Here is a 23,305-nt window from a genome sequence, read left to right as displayed (position 1 = left end):
CCTTTCCCCTGGATTATATTTTTGTAGCACATAACGAGCCCACTTTCAACACCACCATGCCCAGATAGCAGTGCTGTTTGACTAATTGCACTGGGTTTGTTTGAGGGGAAGTCAGGGCATTGTGGTGAAATAACTGCAGTTCACTTAACAGTGTTCTGCTTATTAGAAATAGTTGAATCAAGGAAGAGGCACTGCCACCAAGATCAGCAGGTATTTCCCATTGATTTGTGTAAGTAAGTCATGACCTGTAGTAAAATAAAGCAGTAAATGCTATCACAACCAACTCTTCTGCCTGTGTTGGAGGTTTTGCTATTCAAAAGAAAGAAAAACAGGAGGAAAACAAAGAATCAGAATGCACCAATGAGTAACTGCCAGTGGGGACTTCTCAACAGCACTAGCAGAAACTAATATGAACAAAGAGCCAGCACATGGCCCTTGGCATGGGGTGGGAGACATGGAGAGAAGAGGCTTATTTCCTGCACAGGCCTGGTGGGAGGGTGAGAAGAGCTGCTGGGTGCAATGCCTGGAAGTGCAGTTCCCACCACCTCTCCTGTCCATCCCATATACACCAGCAGCCCCCATTGCAGACATGACTCTGCCAGCTCCAGCACCCCAGGCACCACAGGTACACTCCCACACCTGGGGGAGTCCTCTAGTGCCTGGGGTCCTCTAGTGCAGGACACTGACAGCAGAGCCACAGGACACATGCATGGACAAGCCAAGGTGTATCACCTCACTCCTGAGTGCCAAACACCTGTGCAGACACTCAATGCACGTACCTGGCTGAAGGTAACCATGGCTTGCTCAAACCTTTGCTGAATAAGAGTGATGGTGCTGAACACCGGCGGGAAGGAACAGTCTTGAGGGGCTGAAAACAAGAATAAGTTTGTTATCAGCTGCCATCCTACAGCAAAGCTCCCACAAAGGTGAGGGATTTGAGCATTTATAGGAGTCATTGCTACAAAGTGTGTATGGGAGGGGAATATGTGTTTGTGTTCTTAACTACTGGATGTTGCCAAATTTCCCCTCGAGTGTGAAGGCTCCAAGCCCCACTGTGGTCAGCACAACAGCTGCTGTCACACAGGGCCAGCTCAGCTCAGGGGCACTGGACAAGGCTGGTGCACAGCCACAGCACCGAGGGCAAATCCCTGGGGCCACCAGCCCAGGCACCCCAGCAGGTGTCTGCCCAGCTCAGCACCAGTGTCTGCACAGAGGCTGCTCAACCCAAGCTCCTTTATGGGCAGTGGGGACACATGGACACTTGTAGGGCACTGTTCTTCCCTCTCCACTTCTGCAGCAGGCTTCAGAGAACAGGAGCCACGTCCTTTCCCAGAAGTTTTCACTGCTCTGTCCTGAGTGTAAAAGACCTTTGGACCAACAGGTCTGGATACAGACCTCCACACTCTGTAATGCAGGGTGAGAGGAGGCTGCTCTCAGTGAGCCCAGCATGCAGAGAGAACCACGATGTCTTCAATTAGAGCTGGGTAAGATGCCTCCTCCAAACCCACAGGGAAGCTCCCTGCCTCTTAAAAATCTACAATCTCTGCAATCTGTGCTTTGGGACAGTAGGTTCTGTGTGGCTGCCTGCCATCTGAACACGAGTATGAGTGCTAAGGAACGAGGCTATTTTAGGAACAAGTGACACAACAGAGGAGCATCAGAGGCAAGAAATGGCTACTTACTGCCAAGTGTTGACATGAGGCCAATAAAGGGCAGGTTACTGCCCTTTTGGGAAGATGCCTGTCTTATTAAAGTTGTAGTTACAGTATTTTTTTGAGATACTTGAAAATCAGGGTGATATATTTACAGAGAACTTTCTGAACATTTGGCCTTATTAACTGAGTGGAAAATGAATGATTAAAAACACCATCTGCTTGTTATTGAACTTTCTTTCAAATTCATCAGAATTTCATCAGCTTTAACCTCTAACTCTCAATTTTTACTCCTGAAAGTATGTTAGCAGCTTATCACCCCATGCAGTATACAAATGGCAAACAAGTCCTGCTGGTGATATCTGCAGATCTTCTCTACCACAATCTCACCAAGTCAGTGCAAACCAGCCCAGCACCAGGGCAGGCACCTGCAATCCATGGAGTGGAGCTGGAGGCATCGTGTGCTCCCTGAAGATCTCTGAGACCCTGAGAAGAGTGACGGGGAGCTCAGCTAGCTGAGGCCACCTCGTGGTGCCATGGCCCATGTAAGCTAAGCAAATACAGCTTCCCAGAGGAGATGAATGATGTTCCCCATTATTATCAGCAGAAAAAAGTAAAGCAGCAGCAGCAGCAGAAGTCACCTTGCTCTGGCTGCAGGGAAAAGTGGCCATGAAGCTGCAGCAGCACTGCACTGGGATACTAGAAAACCACTTCCTCCTAGGAGCAACGAAAGACAGGAGAGATTTGTATATTTACTCCTGGTTTATACCATTTGACACTGGTATATTCAGCCCAATGGCCTCTCTGTATGTGGGACATTGTGTGACAGGAGTAGGTGACACTGCTTCACACCTGCAGAGGAGCTGGTTTCTGAAGGCAGTGCTTGCTCCCATGCCTGCACAATCATGGCCCATTTTGTTGCCTTCCTCTGACAAATACCTAAATATATGCAATCTGAAGTCATAGAAATGAACCTGGAAATTGCTGATTATGTACATATGTCTGTTATCAGAGAAGCAAGTTTTTTCTCAGTATTGACTCATTATTACCAGGAGTTCTTCTGCAGTCTGCTGCTCAACAAAAGGTCAGCACGTGACAAAGCTTTTGTTGCTCTCACAGAAGTCACTGCTGAGCTCATGGAGTTAAATGTGTTCTGGAGAAAAGTTATCCTTCTAAGATCATCCTAAGATGTTTTAGAGTGTTGTTTTTGTGCTTGAGCCCACTGGGACTGTGGCTGGGCTAAGTTTTTTAGCTCCAGTTAAAATACCATATGCATGGAAGGCATGGTCTATTCATCACTGATTTTGCAGTATCAGGATAGAACAATGGGAATAGCTGCACCCTCCAGGGGTAGTGAGGATGAATCTTGACACGGTAGAGGGCCATTTTCTCCCCAGCTTACTCTCTTGTATCCTGACTTTGACCACACCAGCTTATAATCATGTCAGCGCTGTCATCTTGCTTCCATTTAAACCCACAAGGACTGCTCAGTGCAAACTCCCAAACAAGATGCTCTTGGCAGGGCAGACACCAGTTCCTTAACCTGGTGCAACACCCGAGAGGTCAGCCAGGACTCTTTTCTGAACCCACCTAGGACCAGCCAAAAGGCACTTTCTGTGCAGAGCAGACAGGGAATGCTCAGGGAAATGCAACACTCCCAGCATCACCCAGAATGGGCATGGGGGTTACAGATGGTGGCAGCAGGATGCTCAGGGTGCCTGGATTGATGTGTCACAGGACAGCAAGGAAGGAGGGCTGCACTGTGGGAAAGAATGGTTTTGTTCCTCTCCCCAGATAAGTGTAAATAAAATTTTTTCTATTAATACTATTCTTATATATAAACTCTATTCTGAAGTTGCCACAATTTCATCTACCAAATGCACATAAACAAGATTAAATAAGCTCTATATTTCAAGTGATGTGTGTATACACAAGTGAAAATATTGGACCTCATGTTCCTCCTCTCACTTCAAATACAAGGGATTTATTTGATTTATTGAACAAGATAATGTCATGTAATGAAGAAAAAGTTTATTCCCCAGTGTTGCTGCTACTTTGGGGGAAAAAAAAACTACATGTGATTTTTACTCAACACTGAAGCAGTTGCAGAGAGGACAAAATAGCTTTGCCCTGTGTTCTAAGACCTAGGAGAATTTGAACACAGTTATGTCAGTATTAACTATCAATTACATCATACTTTCTCTCCTCAGGGGTTTTCCTCTACTTAACAGAAATCTTTTTTTGCTTAACAGGATATTGCAGTTTCTGCCACAAGTTCAGCTCCAGCCCTTCTTACTCCTGCCTGTGACCTGTTCTCATTCTGAGGCACACAGTAAATAATGTAAGGATGGCATCTGCAGATGGTAGAATTTCAGAAGTGTTCACTGGGAGCCATTTGCATGTAGGAAATCACCCACATGCACCATGCAAGGGCTTCACCCCAGTCAAGGGCTTCATGCCAGTCACCCACAAGGAGATCTACCTGATGACTAAGAACCAGAAGAACAGCAGGGAAAGTCTAAAAAGTATCCCAGGGCTCTGCATGTTGTGGTGGGATATAGGTTACTGAGCATGCTGAATAGCCCTTCCACCAAATTATTTCCCTTTTGAAACTGGCACAATAATCAAATCTCCCTTAATATCGCAAAGCACTCCACCAAAAACCCTGAAAATCCAGAGTTCAGTCATCCTTCCTCAGATGGGCCAACCACAGCCTGCTGGTTTATAGGCACAAATGCATTGCTTGTCTTCACTCATTCAGAAAGCCTTTTAAAGTGTGTATACAGTGCCATGATTTTGCCATCTGAAGAGATTTTTGGGTGCCCAGATTCTTCAGCAAGTAACAGTCAGCAGTAGCTGAAAACCAATGCCTTTTCTAAAACCTTGGACTTCTGTTTCTCCACGACTTTCAGAAATACCCCCACATCTACTAACATATTGCTAAAATCTTTAAGGAAAACCAAAAAGGCACTTTATCTTCTACCACACTAGGTGAGAGTCCTTGTGAAAACAGCAAACTCATGTCCTTCTCCTGAAAGAATCCATCAATGGCAGGAACACTGAAAGTGAACTTCAGCTCACTTTAAGTGACCACTTAAACCAAAGCCCACAAGACACCAAAAGCAGAAGAAGAGAGGAGAGCCCAGAGGATTTCTAGGAGGTGTGGTGGCAGGTAAACCTACCTTTCCTTGACAGGTTTTCCCAGGGAGCACAATTAAATTCCCAAGAACTTTCCCCAGTCATGTCATGTATATTCACATGCACATGGCACAGAAGGCTGGGGAAGGGGAAGTTGTGACCACCCCAGCACATCAGGCTGCCAAAAAGGGGAGGAAAAGGGGCTCCTGAGGGCAATGAGTACTTTAAATGAGCTTTTTCCTGTATCTCTTCCCAATTCTTCTTCTCACCTGAGATCACTAGCAAGAAGTGACAAGAGGTGTGGGGATGCCATCCAAACACTCTTCAAGGCATTGGTCTTGCTGCACTGCCAAACCAAACCACCTGCAGATGCTTCTGGTTTCATGGCTCAGGATGTGCTTGTGTGAGCCAGTGCTGCTCATCCTGAGGAAGGGGTCTGGTCCCACTGGAAATGTCCCCAGACACTGCTGCCTTGAAGAGGGCAGGGGCTGAGCATGGCAGTGGGCCAAAGAGGGTTCAGGACTGGCTTTAATAATTTATCTGTGCTATTATAATTTATGCTGATTTTAGATAATTATGCTGCAGTGCTAGGGAACACTCTCAAGTGCTTCTTAATCTCTCAATGCAGACAAACCCTGACTGGTTCATGCCCTGGACATTTCTTCAGCCAGTCTCACTAGCTGACATTCCAGACGAGCAGCCCTCTGTGAGTATTTCCCAGTGGCACACAGATGAGTGGCATTGCATGGTTCCTTTGTCCTTCACAGACCAGGGCACCTCTTTACTCCCTGGGATCTCTTGGGTGCTCTGCTGCCTCACTACCCCCAACAGTACCCACAAGAGCTGCCCTGCAGATGTTCCTTTAGGAGTTTGTTTGGCTCAGTCAAACAGGCTGGGAAAGAACTTACAAATAAAAGCAAGAGAGGGATTTCTGGTCTTTGTCGTACCAGTGTGGGCAGAGTGGTCCCTCTGAAATGAGCAGCAGCACTCAGTTTAAACTAGCCCATGTTGTGGGTCCAGGTTTATACAGAATAAACGAGTCTGGGATTTGTCTTGATCTAGTCTACAGTAAAACTCTTTCCCAAGGCTACTTTGTGCCACTATCTTCACTCAAGTCAGTGCAGTTACTCAGGAGTTCTAGCAACACAACAACAAAAAGATTTTTATCTAAATAGGTTTAAAAGCTGACAGCCTGACTATGGGAACTGATGAGATTTCCTTCACTGACTGTGCAATCAGTGTGATTTAGAGTCTCCACAGGGGCCTTGCTGAAGGCTCTCCAAGACCCAGCTGTTACAAATCCCCCCCCCCCAGGTTCTGCTAGGCACTGCTGCTGGAGACAGCGGCTGTGGTTCTGAGACCTTGTTCCTCCCTGTCATCATCCCACCCTCCTGATCCTGCCTTCCTGGTGTCCTGACCTCCCACGGGGCCAGTTATTTGTCTGGCATCACACCCCTGCCTTCCAAGGTAATAAATTACTGCGGGAAGCAGCTTTGCACTGGACCTCATTAACCACAAACTCTGCCGTCCCTGTTCCTGCCGCACCGCGCCCGCCAGACATCCGTGACTATCGGCAGCAGATCCGCATTTCTCCAGCTCCCAGGAGGAACCACGGCTCTGTGGCAGATGGTGCAGCGGGCTGATGGATGCACAGGGCTGGGCAAGCCAGTCACCCTCCTTGCCCCTTGGGATCACGTCCCAGCACGGCCTGCTTGCGCTGCTCCATTCCTGTGCCACTGCAAGGGCTTTGTGGATATTGTTAATATCGAAAAAAGTGGAGGTAAGGTGAAGAGCCTTTTTTTCGTACTGTATTATCCCATTTTCAGAGGTCACTGTTATTCTGAAAGAGCATCAGGCTTAAGCAAAACAGATCCATGAAACTAAAAGTGAAGTGTCAAAGTGGAATAAAATGGATCTATCCCCATGCTGTGGGTGCAAGTACTGGGGTTGTGTTATGTCTAAAGAAAATAACAATTTTTTCAATGTATATTGAAAGATTACTTTTTAATAAAGCTAAGTAAAACTTGATCTTGAGGCCACCAGCATCCCAACATTCTCTGCTAAACAATCACCTATTCTTTTCTTTTGATTTCTTGTCTACTTTCTCACCAGGAAAAAAAAAAAAAAAATTAAAAGGGAAGAAGAGAGAGGAAAATAGGCATATCTGAAATTTTCTCTTTTTTACAATGTTTCTACAGACAACTTTGAAGAAAATGTAACTGTTATTTGTTTTTCCTCTTTTTTCCTCTTAACTCCTTTTTGTTTTGGTTTGGTTTTTAATGTAAGCTCTCTTATTGAAAAAAGTCCATTTCTGCTAGCAGCCCTTGTTCTGAAGAGCAGGAGGAACAATGGAAAACCATATCAGTTGTCATGTAAAATGACAAACTTTTATATTTGGTAGCATTGAAGCTACTACTTATCATCTCAGCATAAGGGAACTATGCAGAGAGCCCCTCATTTTCTGCAGAAAAGTCTATTTGTCAGAGCTGACAATGTCATGAAGAAATGCCACTTTTCAGTGCAGAGATTCAGTCCTCGGCAACATTCTTTTTGTTTCCCAGCCAGCACCTCTCTCCTGTCTGAGGTCAGACTAAATGATGTAAGGCTCCCTTCTGGCCTCGCAATCGATGGGCTGGTGGCCGGGGCTTCTCTGCCTGCTGACAGGAGCGCTCGCTGCAGCTGAGACCCCCCCGGGGACCCGGCTGTGGTCCCGGGCTCACACCACACTGCCAGGTGCTCTGGGACGGAGTTCACAGCACGCACTAACGCCAAATATGTCTCTTACAACGATGTTAAACCTCTCCAGAAGCGAAACAACAACAAAATCTTAAACTCTTCCACTCAAAGATATAGCCAAGAAACCTGCCAGTTTTATTTTAACCAAAGTCCATTTACTCGTGGCTGAAGGTTTTATTTTGTTTGTTCCGTTTGTCAAGGCTCTCTTGCCCTAACACGGTGCCACAACAGTCTGACAGTGCAGTGATATCGCCAAACAATCTCTTTAAATTCCATTTCTGGCAAGAAGGAGGAACTGCACGTCGACCTGGTCCCCTGCTTATCTGACCCTGACTCCCACGGCCCCTTTCCCGGGATGAGGAGAGCTCAGCGATGCGGGGCAGGGACCACAATCCGGGACCGGCCCAGTGCCCCGGGAGCGCATCTCCAGTGCGCGGGAAGTCTTGGCCTTTGCTTGTCACCAGATTCAGGACCAGGCTCAGATCCCCGGCAGATGCTCAGCTATCTCTATGCCCAAGTCACCGTGGCAGCAGCAGCCGCAACCCCTCTCATACCCTTGAAGGAGCGGGATGCCCCGCGCCTCCCCCCGGCTCCGCACCCCGCACTCACCGCTCCCGCACTCACCGGCCCCCGCACTCACTCACCGCTCCCGCACTCTCCGCTCCCCGCACTCACTCACCGCTTCCGCACTCTCCGCTCCCCGCACTCCCCGCTCCCCGCATTCACTCACCGCTCCCGCACTCCCCGCACTCACCTCTCCCCGCACTCACCGCTCCCCGCACTCCCCGTTCCCGCACTCACTCCCCGCTCCCCACACTCACCGCTCCCGCACTCACCGCTCCCGCACTCACCGCTCCCGCACTCACTCACTCTCCCCGCACTCCCCGTTCCCGCACTCACCGCCTCGGGAGCGGGCACCCCGGTACCGCCGCCTGCCCGCGGCCCCGGCATCGCCCCGGGAGGGGCCGGAGCACGGCCGGGTCCGGGTCCGGGTCCGGGTCCGGGTCCGGGTCCGGGTCCGGGTCCGGTTTCGGGTCCGGGTCCGGGTCCGGGTCCGGGTCCGGGTTTGGGTCCGCCTCGGGCGCGGAGCCGGAGCGAGTGAGCGGAGCCCCCGGCGCCGGCCGCCCCCGGCCCTCCCTCCCCGCCGAGGGAGGAGCCGCTCCCTCCAGCAGCAAACCCCGGGGGTCCGCCGGCATGGCGAGTGGGACGCGAGCAGGGTTTGCTAGCAAAGGGGAGGCAAAAATCAATAGGCGCGGGGAGAAATGACGTGAAAAGTGACTTACAAAGAGAAAATCCTTCACGGGTTCTTCACAGTCAACCTTCCACAGCCAAGCCCTCCCTGCCAGGATTTATTACTGAGGCAGCGTGGCAGATATGCATGTAACACCGTAGGGTGTCAGACATAACAAGCACCAGTGGTGGTCAAGTTGCAGTCCAAGTTTGCATCCACCAGGCACGAAGGAATGAGGGATGGGACCAAGTGGCATGAAGGATAGGGGTGAGTGTCACCACTGGCCTGGATGTAAAGACTCTGTAATGTCCTCCTCCATACAAGTGTCCACTTAGGTATGGAAAATAGATTCTCATCATCGTCCTGGGCATAGGTTTCAGGAATCACCCTTTCAATTTTGGTAAGAATGGCACAGAGCTCTTAAGAAACTGAGATTGACTTTCTACTACTCAATGTTCTTCATCTTCTTGAAATCTAAGTGACCCAAGTGCTGGGAAGCTTTATAATTTCAAAGTGGGTTATTTCTACCACAGACTTGCCTGTACTTAACCATCATAATTTACAAGTGACCTGCTCTCACTGAGTTGTGGTGCTTAGCAGCTAAAGTTGCAGGATTCGTTTCAAGTAATGATGAATTGTCTCCAGATGGGACTCTTGCTCTTGCAGTCTGGATTACGGCATTTTCACTAGGAAAAAAAAGCATAGGGACTGCTCTTTCCCATGAGAAGTACAAACGTCCTGTCAAATATGGGCTGGTTAATAAGAACTCCGGTTTGCCCTTGAGGAGGGGGAGGGATGAATTATCATGTCCCTGACTGCCCACAAGGCACTCCTTAGGAAAAGAAAAAACCAACCAAAACAGCAAAATACGACACCTTCCAAAACCACTCAGACCCCTTGAAAGGACAGGTAGATACAGATCCCCATATTTAGTTGCTTCGAATGACAGCAGCTCTGCCTCTGCTTGTGTATAGCCAGCTGCTGCCAATCACCCACCTAGTTCTGCCAGCATTCCCCCCCTTTCCTAGCTGTGTGATCCAGGGATTTCTGGAGGGCTTTTTGGTTTGTTTGGGTTTTTCCCTCTCGCATTTTTTCAGCTTTATTACTGACAACATCACTTGTATCAAATATTAACAAAACTTCATTCCAGGCTGCTGAGTCCACTCTGTGACATCCTCTGGCAGCCAGCAAAAAATCAACAGGGAAGTTACATGAGATTTGGCACCATCACTTGCAACTATTGTGAAGGCTCAGTTAAGCCCTCCAGGACATGAATGCAGGCCAAATTTTGAGGAAGTTGCAATATGTTCCCGGACAGCATGATCAGTAGTGATTGATTTCTACATTTACAAATGTGTTTATTGTTTTACATTAGCTCAAATTGGACAGATAAGAGACCTCCAAAGAAGTGAGAAAGACCACTGCTTTGCTGTTTAGATCAGAAATGTTTTGCTGCAAAGAAAAGAAATTGTTTCTAAGCTCACACAGGCTAGGACCTTTTAGCATGTAAAATGCTGGCTAATTTAAAGGTGACAACTGAAGACTACAGTGAGAGAAATCAGAATTGCAAACATGGTCATCTTACTTCTTGCAATTCATATTTCTTTTTATGCTTTCACTGAAAAAATGGAACTGTTTTGATTTGCACAAAGCCTCATATGTTTTAGCGGAGTAAGATTAACTGGGATGCCTAATTAAAACAGGCAGTCACCAATTAAGATAATGAAAAATTGCTATTTGAAATTCAAAAGAGACCAAGAAGTTAAAGAGACACTTATCCAAGAACTTAGCAGGCTTTCATTTGCGGATACTTAAGATGGAAAAAAAGGTGAAGACGCACTCTGGAACACAGCCCAGTAAAATCAGAGAGGAGTCAGGAGCTCCTGTGATGTTTCATTACCAAAGTGCCTGCTGCTCGCCAGCCCGTTTGCTTTTGCACTCCATCTGCCACGTCTTGTACGTACTGAGACCCAGGCTCTGCTAACATCACTTGTACTGACAGTTCCCCTCAGGTGTCCCAAACAGCACTGCCTGGACCACCTGAACAGTACAGGACCTGTGCCAGCACCCGGGTTTTCCTTGGGACTGGGACAGCATTTCACTGACCTTGGCTCAACACTGCTTTTTCTCGCTCCTGGAAGCTTAATGCAATGCAGCAGCAAAATTATTGTAGTCGTTGTTGGTTTTATTATTATTTAAAATAATTACAGTAACAATAATAACAATAATAATTAGTTCAAATAATTTATGTCAATTCTCCAGCCTGAAGTTTCTTTCACATTTATTGGCACCATATGAAGTTGACTCAGTCTTCTCTGCCAGCTGTTACTAAGCAAATCAGCTCAGAAGAGAACATGTTCAGGTATATGTACCAGTCTGTAAATTTGTATATACATGAAAGTATGGTGGGTTAACCTTTGCTGGCTGCCAGATGCCCACCCATATGCTTTCTCATTCTCCCTGCTGAGCAGAACAGGGGGACAAAAGCAGATTTAAAAGACAATTGTGAGTCTTCGTGGTTGCTCCTTGGCTCTCAAGCTGGTGAATCATGGATGGGAACCAGGGAGCCTTGGGTGATGTGCACTGCCAATGGTGCAGCACACTGGCAGCCAAGGCCACCTGCTGTTCTTTGACGTGCAGCAATCCCATGACACAGGGATCCCCCAGGAGGCTGGGCAAGGCAAGCAGGTGTTCCAACTTCTCTGAATCAGTGGCAACTGCATCAAAAGCCTATCACTGCCTTTTTGGGTCCTTGAAGTACCCTCTCTTGAGACAGTCTGTGCCAAGGATACATGGGACCTCTGAGCTGGCCACAGAAATGCACTTTTGCCATTTGTCCCATGTTAAGCTCACCTCAGCCCCCAATACAGACAGCTTTTGGATCTCCCTGTCAATCCAGAAACCCAGATGGGTTCCTCTCTGATGTGCCATAATGACATTAGGGTACACTGTGCACTAGTGTCTAGCAATGCTTTAGACTTCTGTGGATAGAATGTGCCAGGCCATCAAATCCACACAGCCCAGTAAAGCTGGTCACCCCTTTCCTCCTCCTGATCAAAGACCCTCTATTCTAGCCTGCAGACCCTTGTAGTTACAGACCAAAAGTCCCTTCACCAAAATCAAGAGAGGTACTCTTAATGCTCTTCTATACCAGCAAGACTGCTGGTTGCCTTCCACCATCTCAACAGCAGCTGAATTGACAGCAGTCATGGATGTCCCCCCTAATCATCCCTCTTTCCAGCCAATCTGTGAACATGGGCTCCTATCTCGGAGGAGAGTCACCATCCCACTTCCTCCTGAGGTCACTCAGGAGGAACCAGAGTGGCACACAGCATGTGTCAGGGTGCTACTGATGGCCAAGGCCCTGACCATTGGGGACAGTCAGAGAGACAGGTTTTCTGCAAAAATAATCAGTAGGATGCTCTCTCCACAGCTGGTATATTCAAGCCTGGTCAGTCCATCATCTCCAAGCAGATGGAATATAATGCTGGTGAGTTTCAGACAACTCTTCTGCATTTGCTCATGTACAGTGGCCATCTGCATCTTTGGAGACACGCTTGTCATCCAGGTCACTGTAGAAGGCTTTCCAGCACTGCTTGTAGTCTCACATATTGGATGCCCTCTTCAGTGGTAGTGGCAGCAATCTGCTTGCCTGGCTGGTGTTTCAGCATACTTGGAAGTCTGCCCAAGTTTCAGGGCTGGTCATTTCTCTCACTTCCTCCTCTTGCTTCCTTGCTGAAGGACCAGCTGCCTCATCAGATCCTTCCTCCCCCTGCTCCTGTACTAATTGCTGCTATGGACACATTGACCTCTTCATCCAGTGATTCTTTTTTACTGCTAAGGTAATTACTGTAGTTGGGGCTTGGGTTCCTACCTTATCCCTGGTTTTGTCAGATGTGGTTTAGATTCCTGTCACCATGTTCCCTTGATGGTGCTGAAGGAAGGCTCGAGAAGCACAAGGAAAGTCCCAGTCTAGTGCCAAGTGCTGCTGGGTTTCGCTGGAATGGGCAAGGCACCCTTCCATCAAGTGCCAGTTCAATGGGATTACACACTGTAGAGGTGCAACATCACAGGCCATGGGATGTCATAGCCCTGCCAGGCACCCACCCAAGTCCTCCCACACACTGTGCAGGAGCCCAGGGATCAGTGGCCTGAAGCCTTGTCACCTCACTGGCAAACTGGCTCCTCGTAACACCAGACCAAAAGCAGTTTCTATGCAAATGACAGATGACATTAGTCAAGCAGCTTAGATAAGGATGTGGTGAGGACCTCTGGAGAGGAAGGCAGACACATCAGTCCCGGAGGGGAAGAGAGAAATGCGATCCCTCAGCTCTCCACAGGACAGCCCTCCTGGCACAGGAGCAGCGCTGTGCCAGGGCCAAGTGCAGGGCTCTGCTGCTTTTATCAGAGTGCTTCCAGGCACAGCAAAACACAGAGATAAGCGCTGCAGCAAAGACAGGAGCTGAAAGCAGCCACTGCAGAGCCCGAGGCTCTGTTACACTGTAAATCAAGCGAGCCCTCTGAGCCACACAGAAGCCTGCCAATTGTCAGCTACTGCAGCTATAGTATGCCCAGATCAAAACTGGCTTTATCTTGTGCCCAAGATAAAGGACTCGTGGGCTGTTCTTGGCTGGCTCCCAGACATCCACCTGGATGCTTTCTCACCCTCCCTCCTCAATTGGACAGGGTGAGAAAATAAAATCAAAAAACACCTCATGGGTCAAAGACGGTTTAGTAGAAAAAGCAAAGGCTGTGTGTGCAACCAAAGTAAAAAGGAGAATTCATTCCCTGCTTCCCAGCAGCAGGCAGATGTCCAACTACACCCTGGGAAGGAGATCCTCAGCACACAACAGTGGCTTAGGAAGACAAACACCATTATCCTTCTTTCCCTGAGCTTCTGCTAAAAGAGATGTGCAGCCTCTCTTTGTGAGGAGTTCACTGTGGGCTGCATCAGAGGGCTGGGAAGTGTGATCCACTGAGCCCTTGGCAGGGACCATGCAGTGAAGGAGTGTCCTCCTTTATGGGTATGCTGGGGCAGGGGTGTGTGTCTGCAGCTCAGGTCTCTGCTGGCTGAAGATTTAGCAATGGAGAGTACCTGACTCCTGCATTGGGCCACAGGAACAGTTTACATCCAGGGCAAATGTTCACTGCAGAGCTGGTGGCCAGCACCTTGTAGGGTGGGTGAGGCAACCTCTGTGCCCAGGCTGGTCTGTTCAGCTCTCCAGTTGCTCTTGAGGGACACTTCTGGTGTTTATTTCCAAGTGTAGAGCTCATGTCATCCCCAGATTTTCTGTTCAGGTCAGCTAACAAGGTGAAGGTGTGTCATGGATCATACTTAGAGCTGCTGTGTGTAGATCAGGCACTGCAAGTGATTTGGATCTGCATATGCCAGGATGTTCCACACAACTGCACAGGAATTGTATCTTGAAGGGTTTGTACACTGGAAAAAGAGCACATCTGCATCTTTTTCTTATTCCAGCCCTGACTGGCAAAAGCTGCTTGCCCATGGTCTGGAGGGAAACAGGATCAGGCAGCATGGGATGAAGCAGAATTTGTCCCTTGAGGCTAAACAGCACCAGAGGAGCTGCTGGTGGATCCTGAGCAGTGAGACAGCAGGAAGGAAACACTTCTGGAAACCCTGCTACAAGTACCTTGCATAATGCTTGCTGAGCTCTCCCTCCAGGTCTCCATGAGGAGAAAATGTTAGTGTTTTATGCAGGCAGCTACTTAGCTGGGGACTGGGGTAGGAGCAGTGTCAAGGGTCTGTGCTGGGAGCTCTGCTTTTGGGAAAGCAGCCAGAGATGCTGGAGGAAATGAATCACCAGTGGCAGCTCTGGGACTGCAGGCTAAATGAGCTTAATGCAGTGTGCAAACAGAACAAGGCTGCTCCCTGCACAGGGTTTGGTAATAAGCCCACAGTAATCTGTGCCTTTTGAGGTACAGCATGCATTTTTCAGGGGGCTGCTGAGTTTCACTTGGTTTTATACAGCATGCTCTACATATTAGCGGGGTTTGAGTCTGTGTGTTTGATTTCAAAAGCAGTAGAAAGAAGAGGTTGTCCTGTCATTTCCAGTGGCCTGTAGGACTAGATTTCCACATGGACAATGTTCTTAGACATATTTTCAAAGCACCCAGGAGCTTGAGTTCTTCTGAAAATTTCCCCAGGAGGTTTTTTTTTTGCAGCCCATGTGGGATACAAACTTTTTGAAAGATTTGCTCCAGAGAACAACTTCTGGTTTTCAGTGGTTTAATTTTGCCACATCCTTCTTCTTCATGAATATTGCAGGAAGATTTCTGTGACAACCACAAACAAAAAAAAGCCAGAAATTCAGCATCCTGCCAATCTGCATGCTGAAGCTTCTGCTTCACCCTCACAAAGTGTTCTGGAGCTGTGGCACAAAATATCTCCCATCTTCAGCTGAGTCACCTCATAATAGTGGTGGAAAGCTAAAACACCAAATTCTGACAAAAAGGTGACAAGGGCTACTTACTGGAATATCCAAAAAGATACTTGAATACAGGCAGGATAAGGTATTTTTTTTCTCCAGTCTCACTCAAAGGACAGACTGAAACAGCTCTACTGAACTTTTTGAAAGCTGAGGTGTGATGTAAAAACATTCGACAACTGCAGTTAAAAAACCCTGAAACCCACAATCATGGTGTGGACTGAGTAGAGAATATGTAGATTTGTCCTCAAATCCTAGGGGCATTGGACTAGATGATCTTTAAAGGTCTCTTCCAACCCAAACCATTCTGAGTCTGTGCTCGTACTGTGGACTGTGTAGGGTGAGGTTTTGTTTCCTCACCTTAAAAGTATGACCAGATTTTCCAAAGGGTAGACACCATTGCGGTTCAGCAGAGGAGGGGAGTTCAGATGAGTGTGACTAGTGCAGGGTGTGAAATGCGCAATAGGTGACACCAGCAGTGTCCTTGCCCGCGTTTCTCCGGGCGGATTGCCGTGGGCTGTCCTGCCCTCTAGTGCCTGCAGCGCCCGCTCCCTCTGGCCTCTCTCCTCTCTCCCCGGCACTCACTCAATGAATGATGCTGCGGCTCTGGGTAGGGAACAGGATCTGGAAACCCCCGTGGCCACCCCTGTGCGATGATGAGTGCAGAGCCAAACTGGAGGGAAACCTGTGGGAAAGTGAAAGGCTTCTTATCAAATTCTCAGAGGTGGCAGACTTCTTATCGAACACAAAGTCCAAACTGTTTGCTTCCAGCTGACACATCCAGGACAGCAATTTTCCTCAATGCTCAGAAAAACCTGCAGCTGACACCACAGACAACTTCTGCAGCAGCTGGGCACCCTGTAGCAGCCGTGCCTGGCTGTGCATCCCCCTGTGCAGACAGGGGCTGTGTGCCAGATCCTGTGTGCTGGGGAGCAGCAGCCCCTCTGGAAGCCAAGACCCACATCCAACCACCCACCTTCATTTGTGTGTCTCCTCAGCTCCAAGGTGATGGATCACATAATCACAGTCTCTTTTTCTAAAGCATCTTGAGGGTCTAAATGACTTTTTGATTTTGGACTTTGTGGTGGCAGCCCATAGACTTTCTGAAGAGGATGTCCCTATCCATCTCCATGTTCCTGTCCTCTGGGTTCACACATCTCTGGCTCACAGTGGCTATTAAAGCCGGCCACATCTTTATCTACCTGTCTCTGAGCATTTTGTAGCACTCTCCAAGAACCTTTGGCTGGTGAGGATAGGAAAACACCCTTGCCAGTCACTCCATTTTGTCTAGAGCAGACCCTGCTGGCTGTCCTACAAAATGAACAGCCTAGGAACAGGGCAGAGGTTGCAGTGCCTCAGCTAACACAGTCACAGTGCTGTGGGACAGGCACAGACATGGAGCCTTCCCATCTGCTGGGGGTGAAGTCAGGCACATGCAGACCATCACTGTGCTTTGCTCTTTAGGAGCTGTGGGGCTGACTGGGAGTGCTCTGAAAGCCCCACAGCACAACCACAGGCATTGGGAAGCCTCCAGTGACATCTCCTGATGTCATCCCATGTAGTCCAGGACATGGGCTTCTGCAATGCTGCCTTTCAGTCAAGATCCTGTAATTCAAGCTCTCATAATTAACCACACACTCAGCTGCAGATGGGGATTTCTGAAAGATACAGAGAGCACTCACATGCCCCTTTCAGGAGGAAGTGGTGCTGATCTAAGTTTCATTGAGACTTGCTCAAATCAAGAAGCAGAGGCCACTGCACCATCAGTTAACATCACATTCTGTTTGTGTTCATGCAGGGTGGCTGACCTGCTGCCGAGACCAAACCTGGTCTTGCTCAAGCTCTTGCTCTCTCTGCTCCACCACATCAGCCAAAATGCTGAGAGCAGCAGGATGGATTCCAGCAACCTGGCCATCTGCATTGGCCCAAACATGCTGAGCCCAGGGACGGACAGTGAGCTGCCGCTGGAAGTGCAGAAGGAGTTGAATGACAAGGTGAGCTGAGCTCAGCAAGCAGCTGCTCCCTCTGGGGCAGTTCAGAGCCATCCACAGGGATCCCACTGCCATTGCAGCAGCTGAACAGAGCAGCACCCCTGGACATTGGGGGTGCCCTCAGCTCAGGTGTCCCTCACCTGCGATGGGATGGGCCAGACTGCCCCCATCTCGCCTCCTCTGAGCAAAAGCAGCAGCTGCTCTGCAGCCCCTAAGTCACAGCAAAGCCCCCTAAGTCACAGCACAGCTCCTGCAGACCTTGCCTGTGGAGGGCAAGGGACACCTGTGGCCACTGTCACCCCTGGGCCCTCGGGCAGTGAGGCCAAAGCTGTGGCTGATGGTGTTTTGTCTGCATTGGGGCAGATCCATTTGTCTGCAGCATCAGCTTTATGCCCCAAGGTTGACTCACCCTTGGATTTTTAAGCCAGGATTCTGGCAGAAGCCACCTGTTCTGTGCTGTCCTTCCTACAAAGATAACAGGCAGGGTCAGGAAAGAATCTTCAATATGTCTTGACTGAAATGGGCTGTTTTCTGTGTGCAGGTGATGGTGTTGGTGGAGTTCCTGATAAACAACTGCTTGGAAATATTTGAGGAGGACATTGCCTTCCCTGCCTGTGCCTTGGCTCAGGACTCAGCAGAACACACAGACAGCTCCACAGGTATAAGAAAGGGCTGGAGATGTCACCAGCTGGGGCTGCTGAGCCAAATTACTGAATTTGATATGTGAATATATCTGTGGAAAAGCAGAGTTGCTGACAATTCAATATGTTAATGAAGTGTTTTACTACAGGAATGCCATCCAGAAGTTCAAAATAACAACACGCAAAAACCAGAGTTAAATCCCACTGTTAAACATCTGGTTCAAGCACATTTTGTTACAGATATGCTGAGCCTTCAAGGATCTTTCTGCCAGGCTTGAAAGGGGATCATTCTCCCAACCTAACAGATCCAGAGGTCTTTATTATGTCACTGCTTCTCAGGAGGAACAGGCTATGAAAAGAAAGACACATTTTCAGTACAGCTGATATCCTATCTGTGTCCTTTTTTGCACTTGCCTTATCAAAGTTAACTGCTTCAAGAACTGTTTGCTCTTCAAGGTGAGATGAAACTTGAAGGTTTCAATGCTGGCTTCAGAAATCTATGGTGTGAAATGTCCTCTCAAGAACCATTTTCAGAAGAGCAGAACACATTATAGAGAATGTGACATTACAACATACACAGATCCCTCGTGTATGTTTTTAGTTGGGTTTTGAGTTTTGGGATTTATTTCCTTTTACTGTTCATTTATTGGATAATGTTTTCCTTACTGAATTGTCAGGGTAAGTGAGGTGAACACAGGGAGTGAGAAGGTGCCTTTCTGGATACATAACCCTCTCCCCATTTTTCACCCAAGAATAAAGAGGACTACATGTGGCCATGAGAAAAGGAAAAGGAGAAGTGACAGTTCCCCAGCCACTGTCAAAAGAAGTCTCTGGTATGAACAAACCTTCTGATACAAAACTGGGGCAAAATCAGAAAGTAACTTCTCCTCACACAAGGTATGGAAACAAAACGTCTTCAATTTACACCATGAGGTTAAGTGCAAAATTAAGGAAGATGTGTCTCTGGTTCTGCTGCTTTCAGGTATGAACTACATCGCTGAGAAATGCTGTCTCCTATTAAAGGTATTCAGCCCAAGAAGGGACTGGGAACAGAGAAATAGGATCCAGATGAGTGCTCACCTTCTCCCTGGCAGTCCCCACTGGGACTGTGGGAGAGTGTGTGGTGTCTCAGTCCAGCCCACTCTCCACTTAGCCTCAGCAGCACTCATGATTCTCTCTGCCTTAGCTGACACTGGTCCCCCACCCACACCTGCTGAATTGCTGCCATGTTCATTGATTCAGAAGGGCTTTGAGATCTGGAACACTTACAAAGCTTTATGTAGCTAACAGTACAAAAAACAGGGGTTTATCATCTGTTTTTCAGGCACACTAAATATTTTGGTGGCTCCTTTGGTTCCAGTGTTTCCCACCAAAAAATCCCATGCTGTATACAGACCTGTTTAGTGTTTGCTCCTGGCATGGAGCGTGGTCACCATGTGGTTATGTCAGAAAGAAATAGACTTTGGAAATAGATCCTTGCCAAAAATGCTTCATTTAGGATGAGCCGTTTAAACACAACTTTTAAAAAGATTTGAAATTACTTTACTGTCTGTTACCACCAGATGTCACTGATATCACTAAGCAAAGCACCTTTACCTGTGATTAAAGCCTTCCCTCAAAGACAGCCTTGCACACCCACATATTTACTGTCCACAATAAATGGCACCATGGCCACGGGTGGTTGACATTGCAGACATTATTTCAGCATTTGTCATGCTGAGGTTATTCGGTGTTAAGCCCTCCCTGGCATCACTCCTGCTTATCACATATTTTGGGTTGTGTAATATTTTTCTCCAGGATCTCTCCAGATTGGATGGACACAGGCTTAGGGACTGGGCTTCCCTAAAAGTACAGCTGTGGAAGTGACCAGAAGACCAGTGACAAGCTTACTGATGCAACCTGGCAAGGCACCAAAAAACATGTTTTCCATAGTTTAGGGTAAAAATCAAAAACCTGAAAACTGAAATGCTAATAAAATTCTACCTTTGGGCTTGTACCAAAATGGTTCTAATTGGCAACAGAGGATTAGGATCATCTTTTGAGAGACAATCACAGAGACTGATGTGGCTGCTACTGAGGGGCTGCCAGCAGCCACCCTCTCCCCCTTGCCCAGAGCAGATGGAGCAGACAGACACAGCTAGGATGGGCCTGGGTGCTGACAGGGAGTTGAGAGTTTACTGACAGGGAACTGAGAAATGACTAACAGGAAAGCTATCACCACATCTGCTTCTTCAGCCCTGACAGTCTCACACGGGCACCTCAGCACGCAATGGAGCAAAGGCCACTGTTCCTAAAGGTCTTCAGAGTGCTGTCTGCCACATGTGCTGACCTGGCAGGGCAGATCCCTGTCTGAGAGTGGAATATCAGGAATGACACCATCCAAGGACCTGATCCACACCCCTCAAAAGGGTCCATTGGACCTCACTGGATCACTTAGGTGTGTGACCTCAAAGGCAGGCCCTGCCTTCCACCCATCCTGGGCTAGAACCATTGATAATCAGGGCAGCTCTTGCTTAGGTGGAAAAGTTCCCTTGGAAGCTGTCACCCTCTCTATGGGTGGCTAAAAATCAGAAGTAATGAGATGTAACCATCAACAAATCCACCCAGGTTGTTTGAGGATCAACGGGATTAAATGTGTTAGTCTGTAGCAAAATGGTTTGAGGTCAAAATTAGGCTAGCACAGCACAGGCACACATTCTAAAGATGAAATGTTCCTCTGTAAACTCTGGGGTTTATGTCACAGGAATTCAACATACTGTGCTATATCTTTCATTTATCATTAATTCCTAAAAGTATCCTAGTAGGTGTCATCTCTGAAACTAGAATTTTCCGTGTTCACCCCACCTGCTTATTTGAGAACAATTGCTCTGTTTCTTTTGGCAACACGCAAGATGGGAGTCAAGGGCTGGCAGTGAAAATTTGGTTTAGCTGTTGAAGTCAATGGGACCAAGACTTTACAATGGTTTTGTTTGAATGAGAATGGAGATTCTTATCATGACTTCATACAAATCAGTCTTATTATGGCTTATTTTATCCAGTTTAAAATAAATAAAAAGGACATTAAGGTGTGGCATGTGAGAACTCTAAATATTTTAACTTCTTAAGTGGAATATTAAATGCTAGTTTTTAGGAATTACTCATTACTGGATGTCCTCTTGTATCTTTACAAGAGACTTAGCATCACTAGGAGGATTGCTGTGGATATTTGCAAAAAGGTTCAAGCTACTGAATGCCAACTTTAATATTTGTTTTAGAAATAGTCCAAAAGGAAAGTGGTCAACTGGGAGATTTAATTTCTGTCATTTCTGCCTTGTGTTTTATAAGCTTGAAAAATTAATTAGAGAGTGTTGAGTTGTGTATTTAAATTATCTGTGATGTTATTTTTATTCTTAAATTGTTGTAAGAAAAATTAATTAATTAATTATATCTGTTGCAAAAATTCAGTAATACTGATTTATGAAAGGTCAAGAACTCTGAAGAGAAATTCCAAAGTTTGTACAGCACTGCTAAGCTTCACATAACATTAAAATTGTTGTTCAGAAAGTCTCTATCCTCACCCACCTGAAGTGATATGAACAACTCACTAGTAGAGAGAAGAAAGCACTTTTGGTTCTATCTAGAAAGACAGGCTCCTGACTTCATGTAACTTTTGTTTGGTTGGTTTTTTTTAAGTAGAATATGAAGAGTTTGTTTAGATCTTGATGTTGTGGAAATTATCAAGAGACTAAAATGTCAGCCTAAGGTGTTTTAGCTAATGTTGCTTGGGATTTAGCCCCCCTCTCTGCTGTAGTATGGGTGGAGGGCACTTGTGGAAAGTTATGTGAAAACTTACATGTAGATATTTTTCCCGTAGCATCATTCATATCAGAGTGCCATTTTTACTTTACTAGAATTTGCAAATACATCCAACCCTGTAAATTATACCTACATTTCAAAACATGCACTTAAGGAAAAAAAAAAAAGTGACATGAAAATATTATTACACTGCAAAAATTACCTTGCAATAAATTTGCAGAATATATTAGAATAGGAGAGCAAATTCTCTTAACCCTAAAATATGGTGCAATCTGTGTTCTTTTGTCAACAGCTAATGGTTGTATTTGATAAAAAACTTCATAAATCTGTTTCCATAGCCCCTAAATGAAATATTTGTTTAATGATAAAAGCAGCATGGGTACCAAGAATGCCTATTTGATGAAAAACATTTCTTCACATGGATAAGGCGTACCTAAGTTTAAAAGAAAAATATTATAATGGCCATTCCCAAGACACCTTTTGCAAGTGACTCTTGGTGAAAGGACATGACTGTGCTCTGCAGTAAGCCTGGCAGTCACATTCCTTCAGCTGAGTGGGAATTATTTAAGTTTGCTCTAACTTAAAGATAGCTGTAGCAGCAGAATTTACTTAGGAGCCAGACAGGCTCCTATGCCAATAAAATTGCACTGCACTGACCCAGAGAGGGCATCTTGCTAGTAGACAGATCAGTGGTTGGGCAGGTTCTGCTGCATTTCCTTCCACTTGCCCCAAAACATTTGCACAAAGCAGCATTAGAAACGTGCAGCAGGGACAGGCTGACAAGTGGGCAGGGAGCTGGGGGCACCAGAGGGTGCAAGAGCCCTGCCTGGCAGGTGACAGCTGGCCCTGGGGTCTCTGCTGGGTAGCAGAGGCAAGTGAATGTCCTGGGGCTGGAGAAGTGAGCTTACTCCAGGGTGACCAGCCTTGCAAGCTGCCTGCCAAAAGCCTCATATTGCCAAAGGTTATGGAAGAAGAGAAAGCTCCAGCATGGGTTTACCTGATCCCCACAGGCCCATGCTCTCCATGGGGTTAGGGAGGCACAGGTGCCAACATTCTTCTTACAGCACAGTGCTTGTGCCTGAGGTCCCCTGGCAGATTTAGCACACCAAATGAAGAGCAAAAATATAATTCACAAAAATGTAAAAATTACAAACTCAAATTAATGTATTTTCATGTGTATAACTGGCCAATGATAAGCATAGTCTAGTTCTGGTTAGTGAAAAACACAGACTGAACGAAAATGTTATAGATGTGCCTATAAATCAGCACTCTCTGAAGACACCAATGAATGAAGATAAGTCTTTCTCCTGGAAAATTAAATTTTTTTTTTTTTCTTTCCTTATGCCTGTATGGCACTGCCTGTGTAGCACCACCTCTGTACCTTTAGACAATTTATCAAAGATTTCCAAAGAGTCTCAGGTACTGCCCCACTCCAAGAAAACAGTATTGCCCTCCAAATGCTATTGAGACACAAGATCTCCAGTCTTGGATGACTTGCTGTTCCTACAAAAGTGCTGATGAATTGCTCCATGGCTAGGCTGCAGGAGCTGCCTGGCCTTGCAGACACACTACAGGTCTGTATCAGTGTCTGTGAGAATGGACTGGACCAGCTGAAGGAAAACTGAAAGGGAATCTAAGTCAGGTGCTGTTCAGGAGCTGAAACTCACAGGAATCA

The 23,305-nt window shown here is 47.0% G+C and overlaps 2 protein-coding genes across 4 annotated transcripts in view; one reads left to right on the top strand and one right to left on the bottom strand.

Annotated features, from left to right (window-relative positions):
- The window catches only part of LOC306798067 (T-cell activation Rho GTPase-activating protein-like), a 43,519-nt gene extending 34,984 nt beyond the window's left edge, over positions 1–8,535 (bottom strand). For 2 of the 3 annotated variants that reach the window (XM_079297871.1, XM_079297873.1), the window contains exons 1-2: positions 1,396–1,464; positions 780–868 (exon numbers count right to left, since the gene is read on the bottom strand). In XM_079297871.1, the coding sequence (XP_079153997.1) occupies positions 780–868; positions 1,396–1,449 (143 nt within the window). In that variant the 5' untranslated portion in view covers positions 1,450–1,464. Of the gene's footprint in view, positions 1–779; positions 869–1,395; positions 1,465–8,426 lie in introns of those variants that run through there. The other variant, XM_079297872.1, reaches the window with a different exon arrangement.
- An 8,470-nt stretch (positions 8,536–17,005) lies between these two features.
- LOC306798443 (T-cell activation Rho GTPase-activating protein-like) lies at positions 17,006–18,133 on the top strand. Its single transcript, XM_079298464.1, has 3 exons — positions 17,006–17,197; positions 17,736–17,853; positions 18,076–18,133. The coding sequence occupies exons 1-3, from the start codon at positions 17,096–17,098 to the stop codon at positions 18,111–18,113; spliced, it is 258 nt and encodes an 85-aa protein (XP_079154590.1). The 5' UTR covers positions 17,006–17,095; the 3' UTR covers positions 18,114–18,133.
- Positions 18,134–23,305: the final 5,172 nt, after the last annotated feature.

This window comes from Erithacus rubecula (assembly GCF_903797595.1).
Source record: "Erithacus rubecula genome assembly, chromosome: 2".
NCBI classification, from domain to species: Eukaryota; Metazoa; Chordata; class Aves; order Passeriformes; family Muscicapidae; genus Erithacus; species Erithacus rubecula.
This window is presented reverse-complemented; position numbering and strand designations above follow the sequence as displayed.

What these genes read in the sequence shown, in the direction of transcription:
- LOC306798443 (XM_079298464.1), top strand. Translation starts at nt 17,096, where the DNA reads ATGGATTCCAGCAACCTGGCCATCTGCATTGGCCCAAACATGCTGAGC. An exon ending in AGAAGGAGTTGAATGACAAG is followed by an intron (nt 17,198 to 17,735) that starts GTGAGCTGAGCT and finishes TTCTGTGTGCAG; the next exon opens with GTGATGGTGTTGGTGGAGTT. An exon ending in ACACACAGACAGCTCCACAG is followed by an intron (nt 17,854 to 18,075) that starts GTATAAGAAAGG and finishes ATTTTGTTACAG; the next exon opens with ATATGCTGAGCCTTCAAGGA.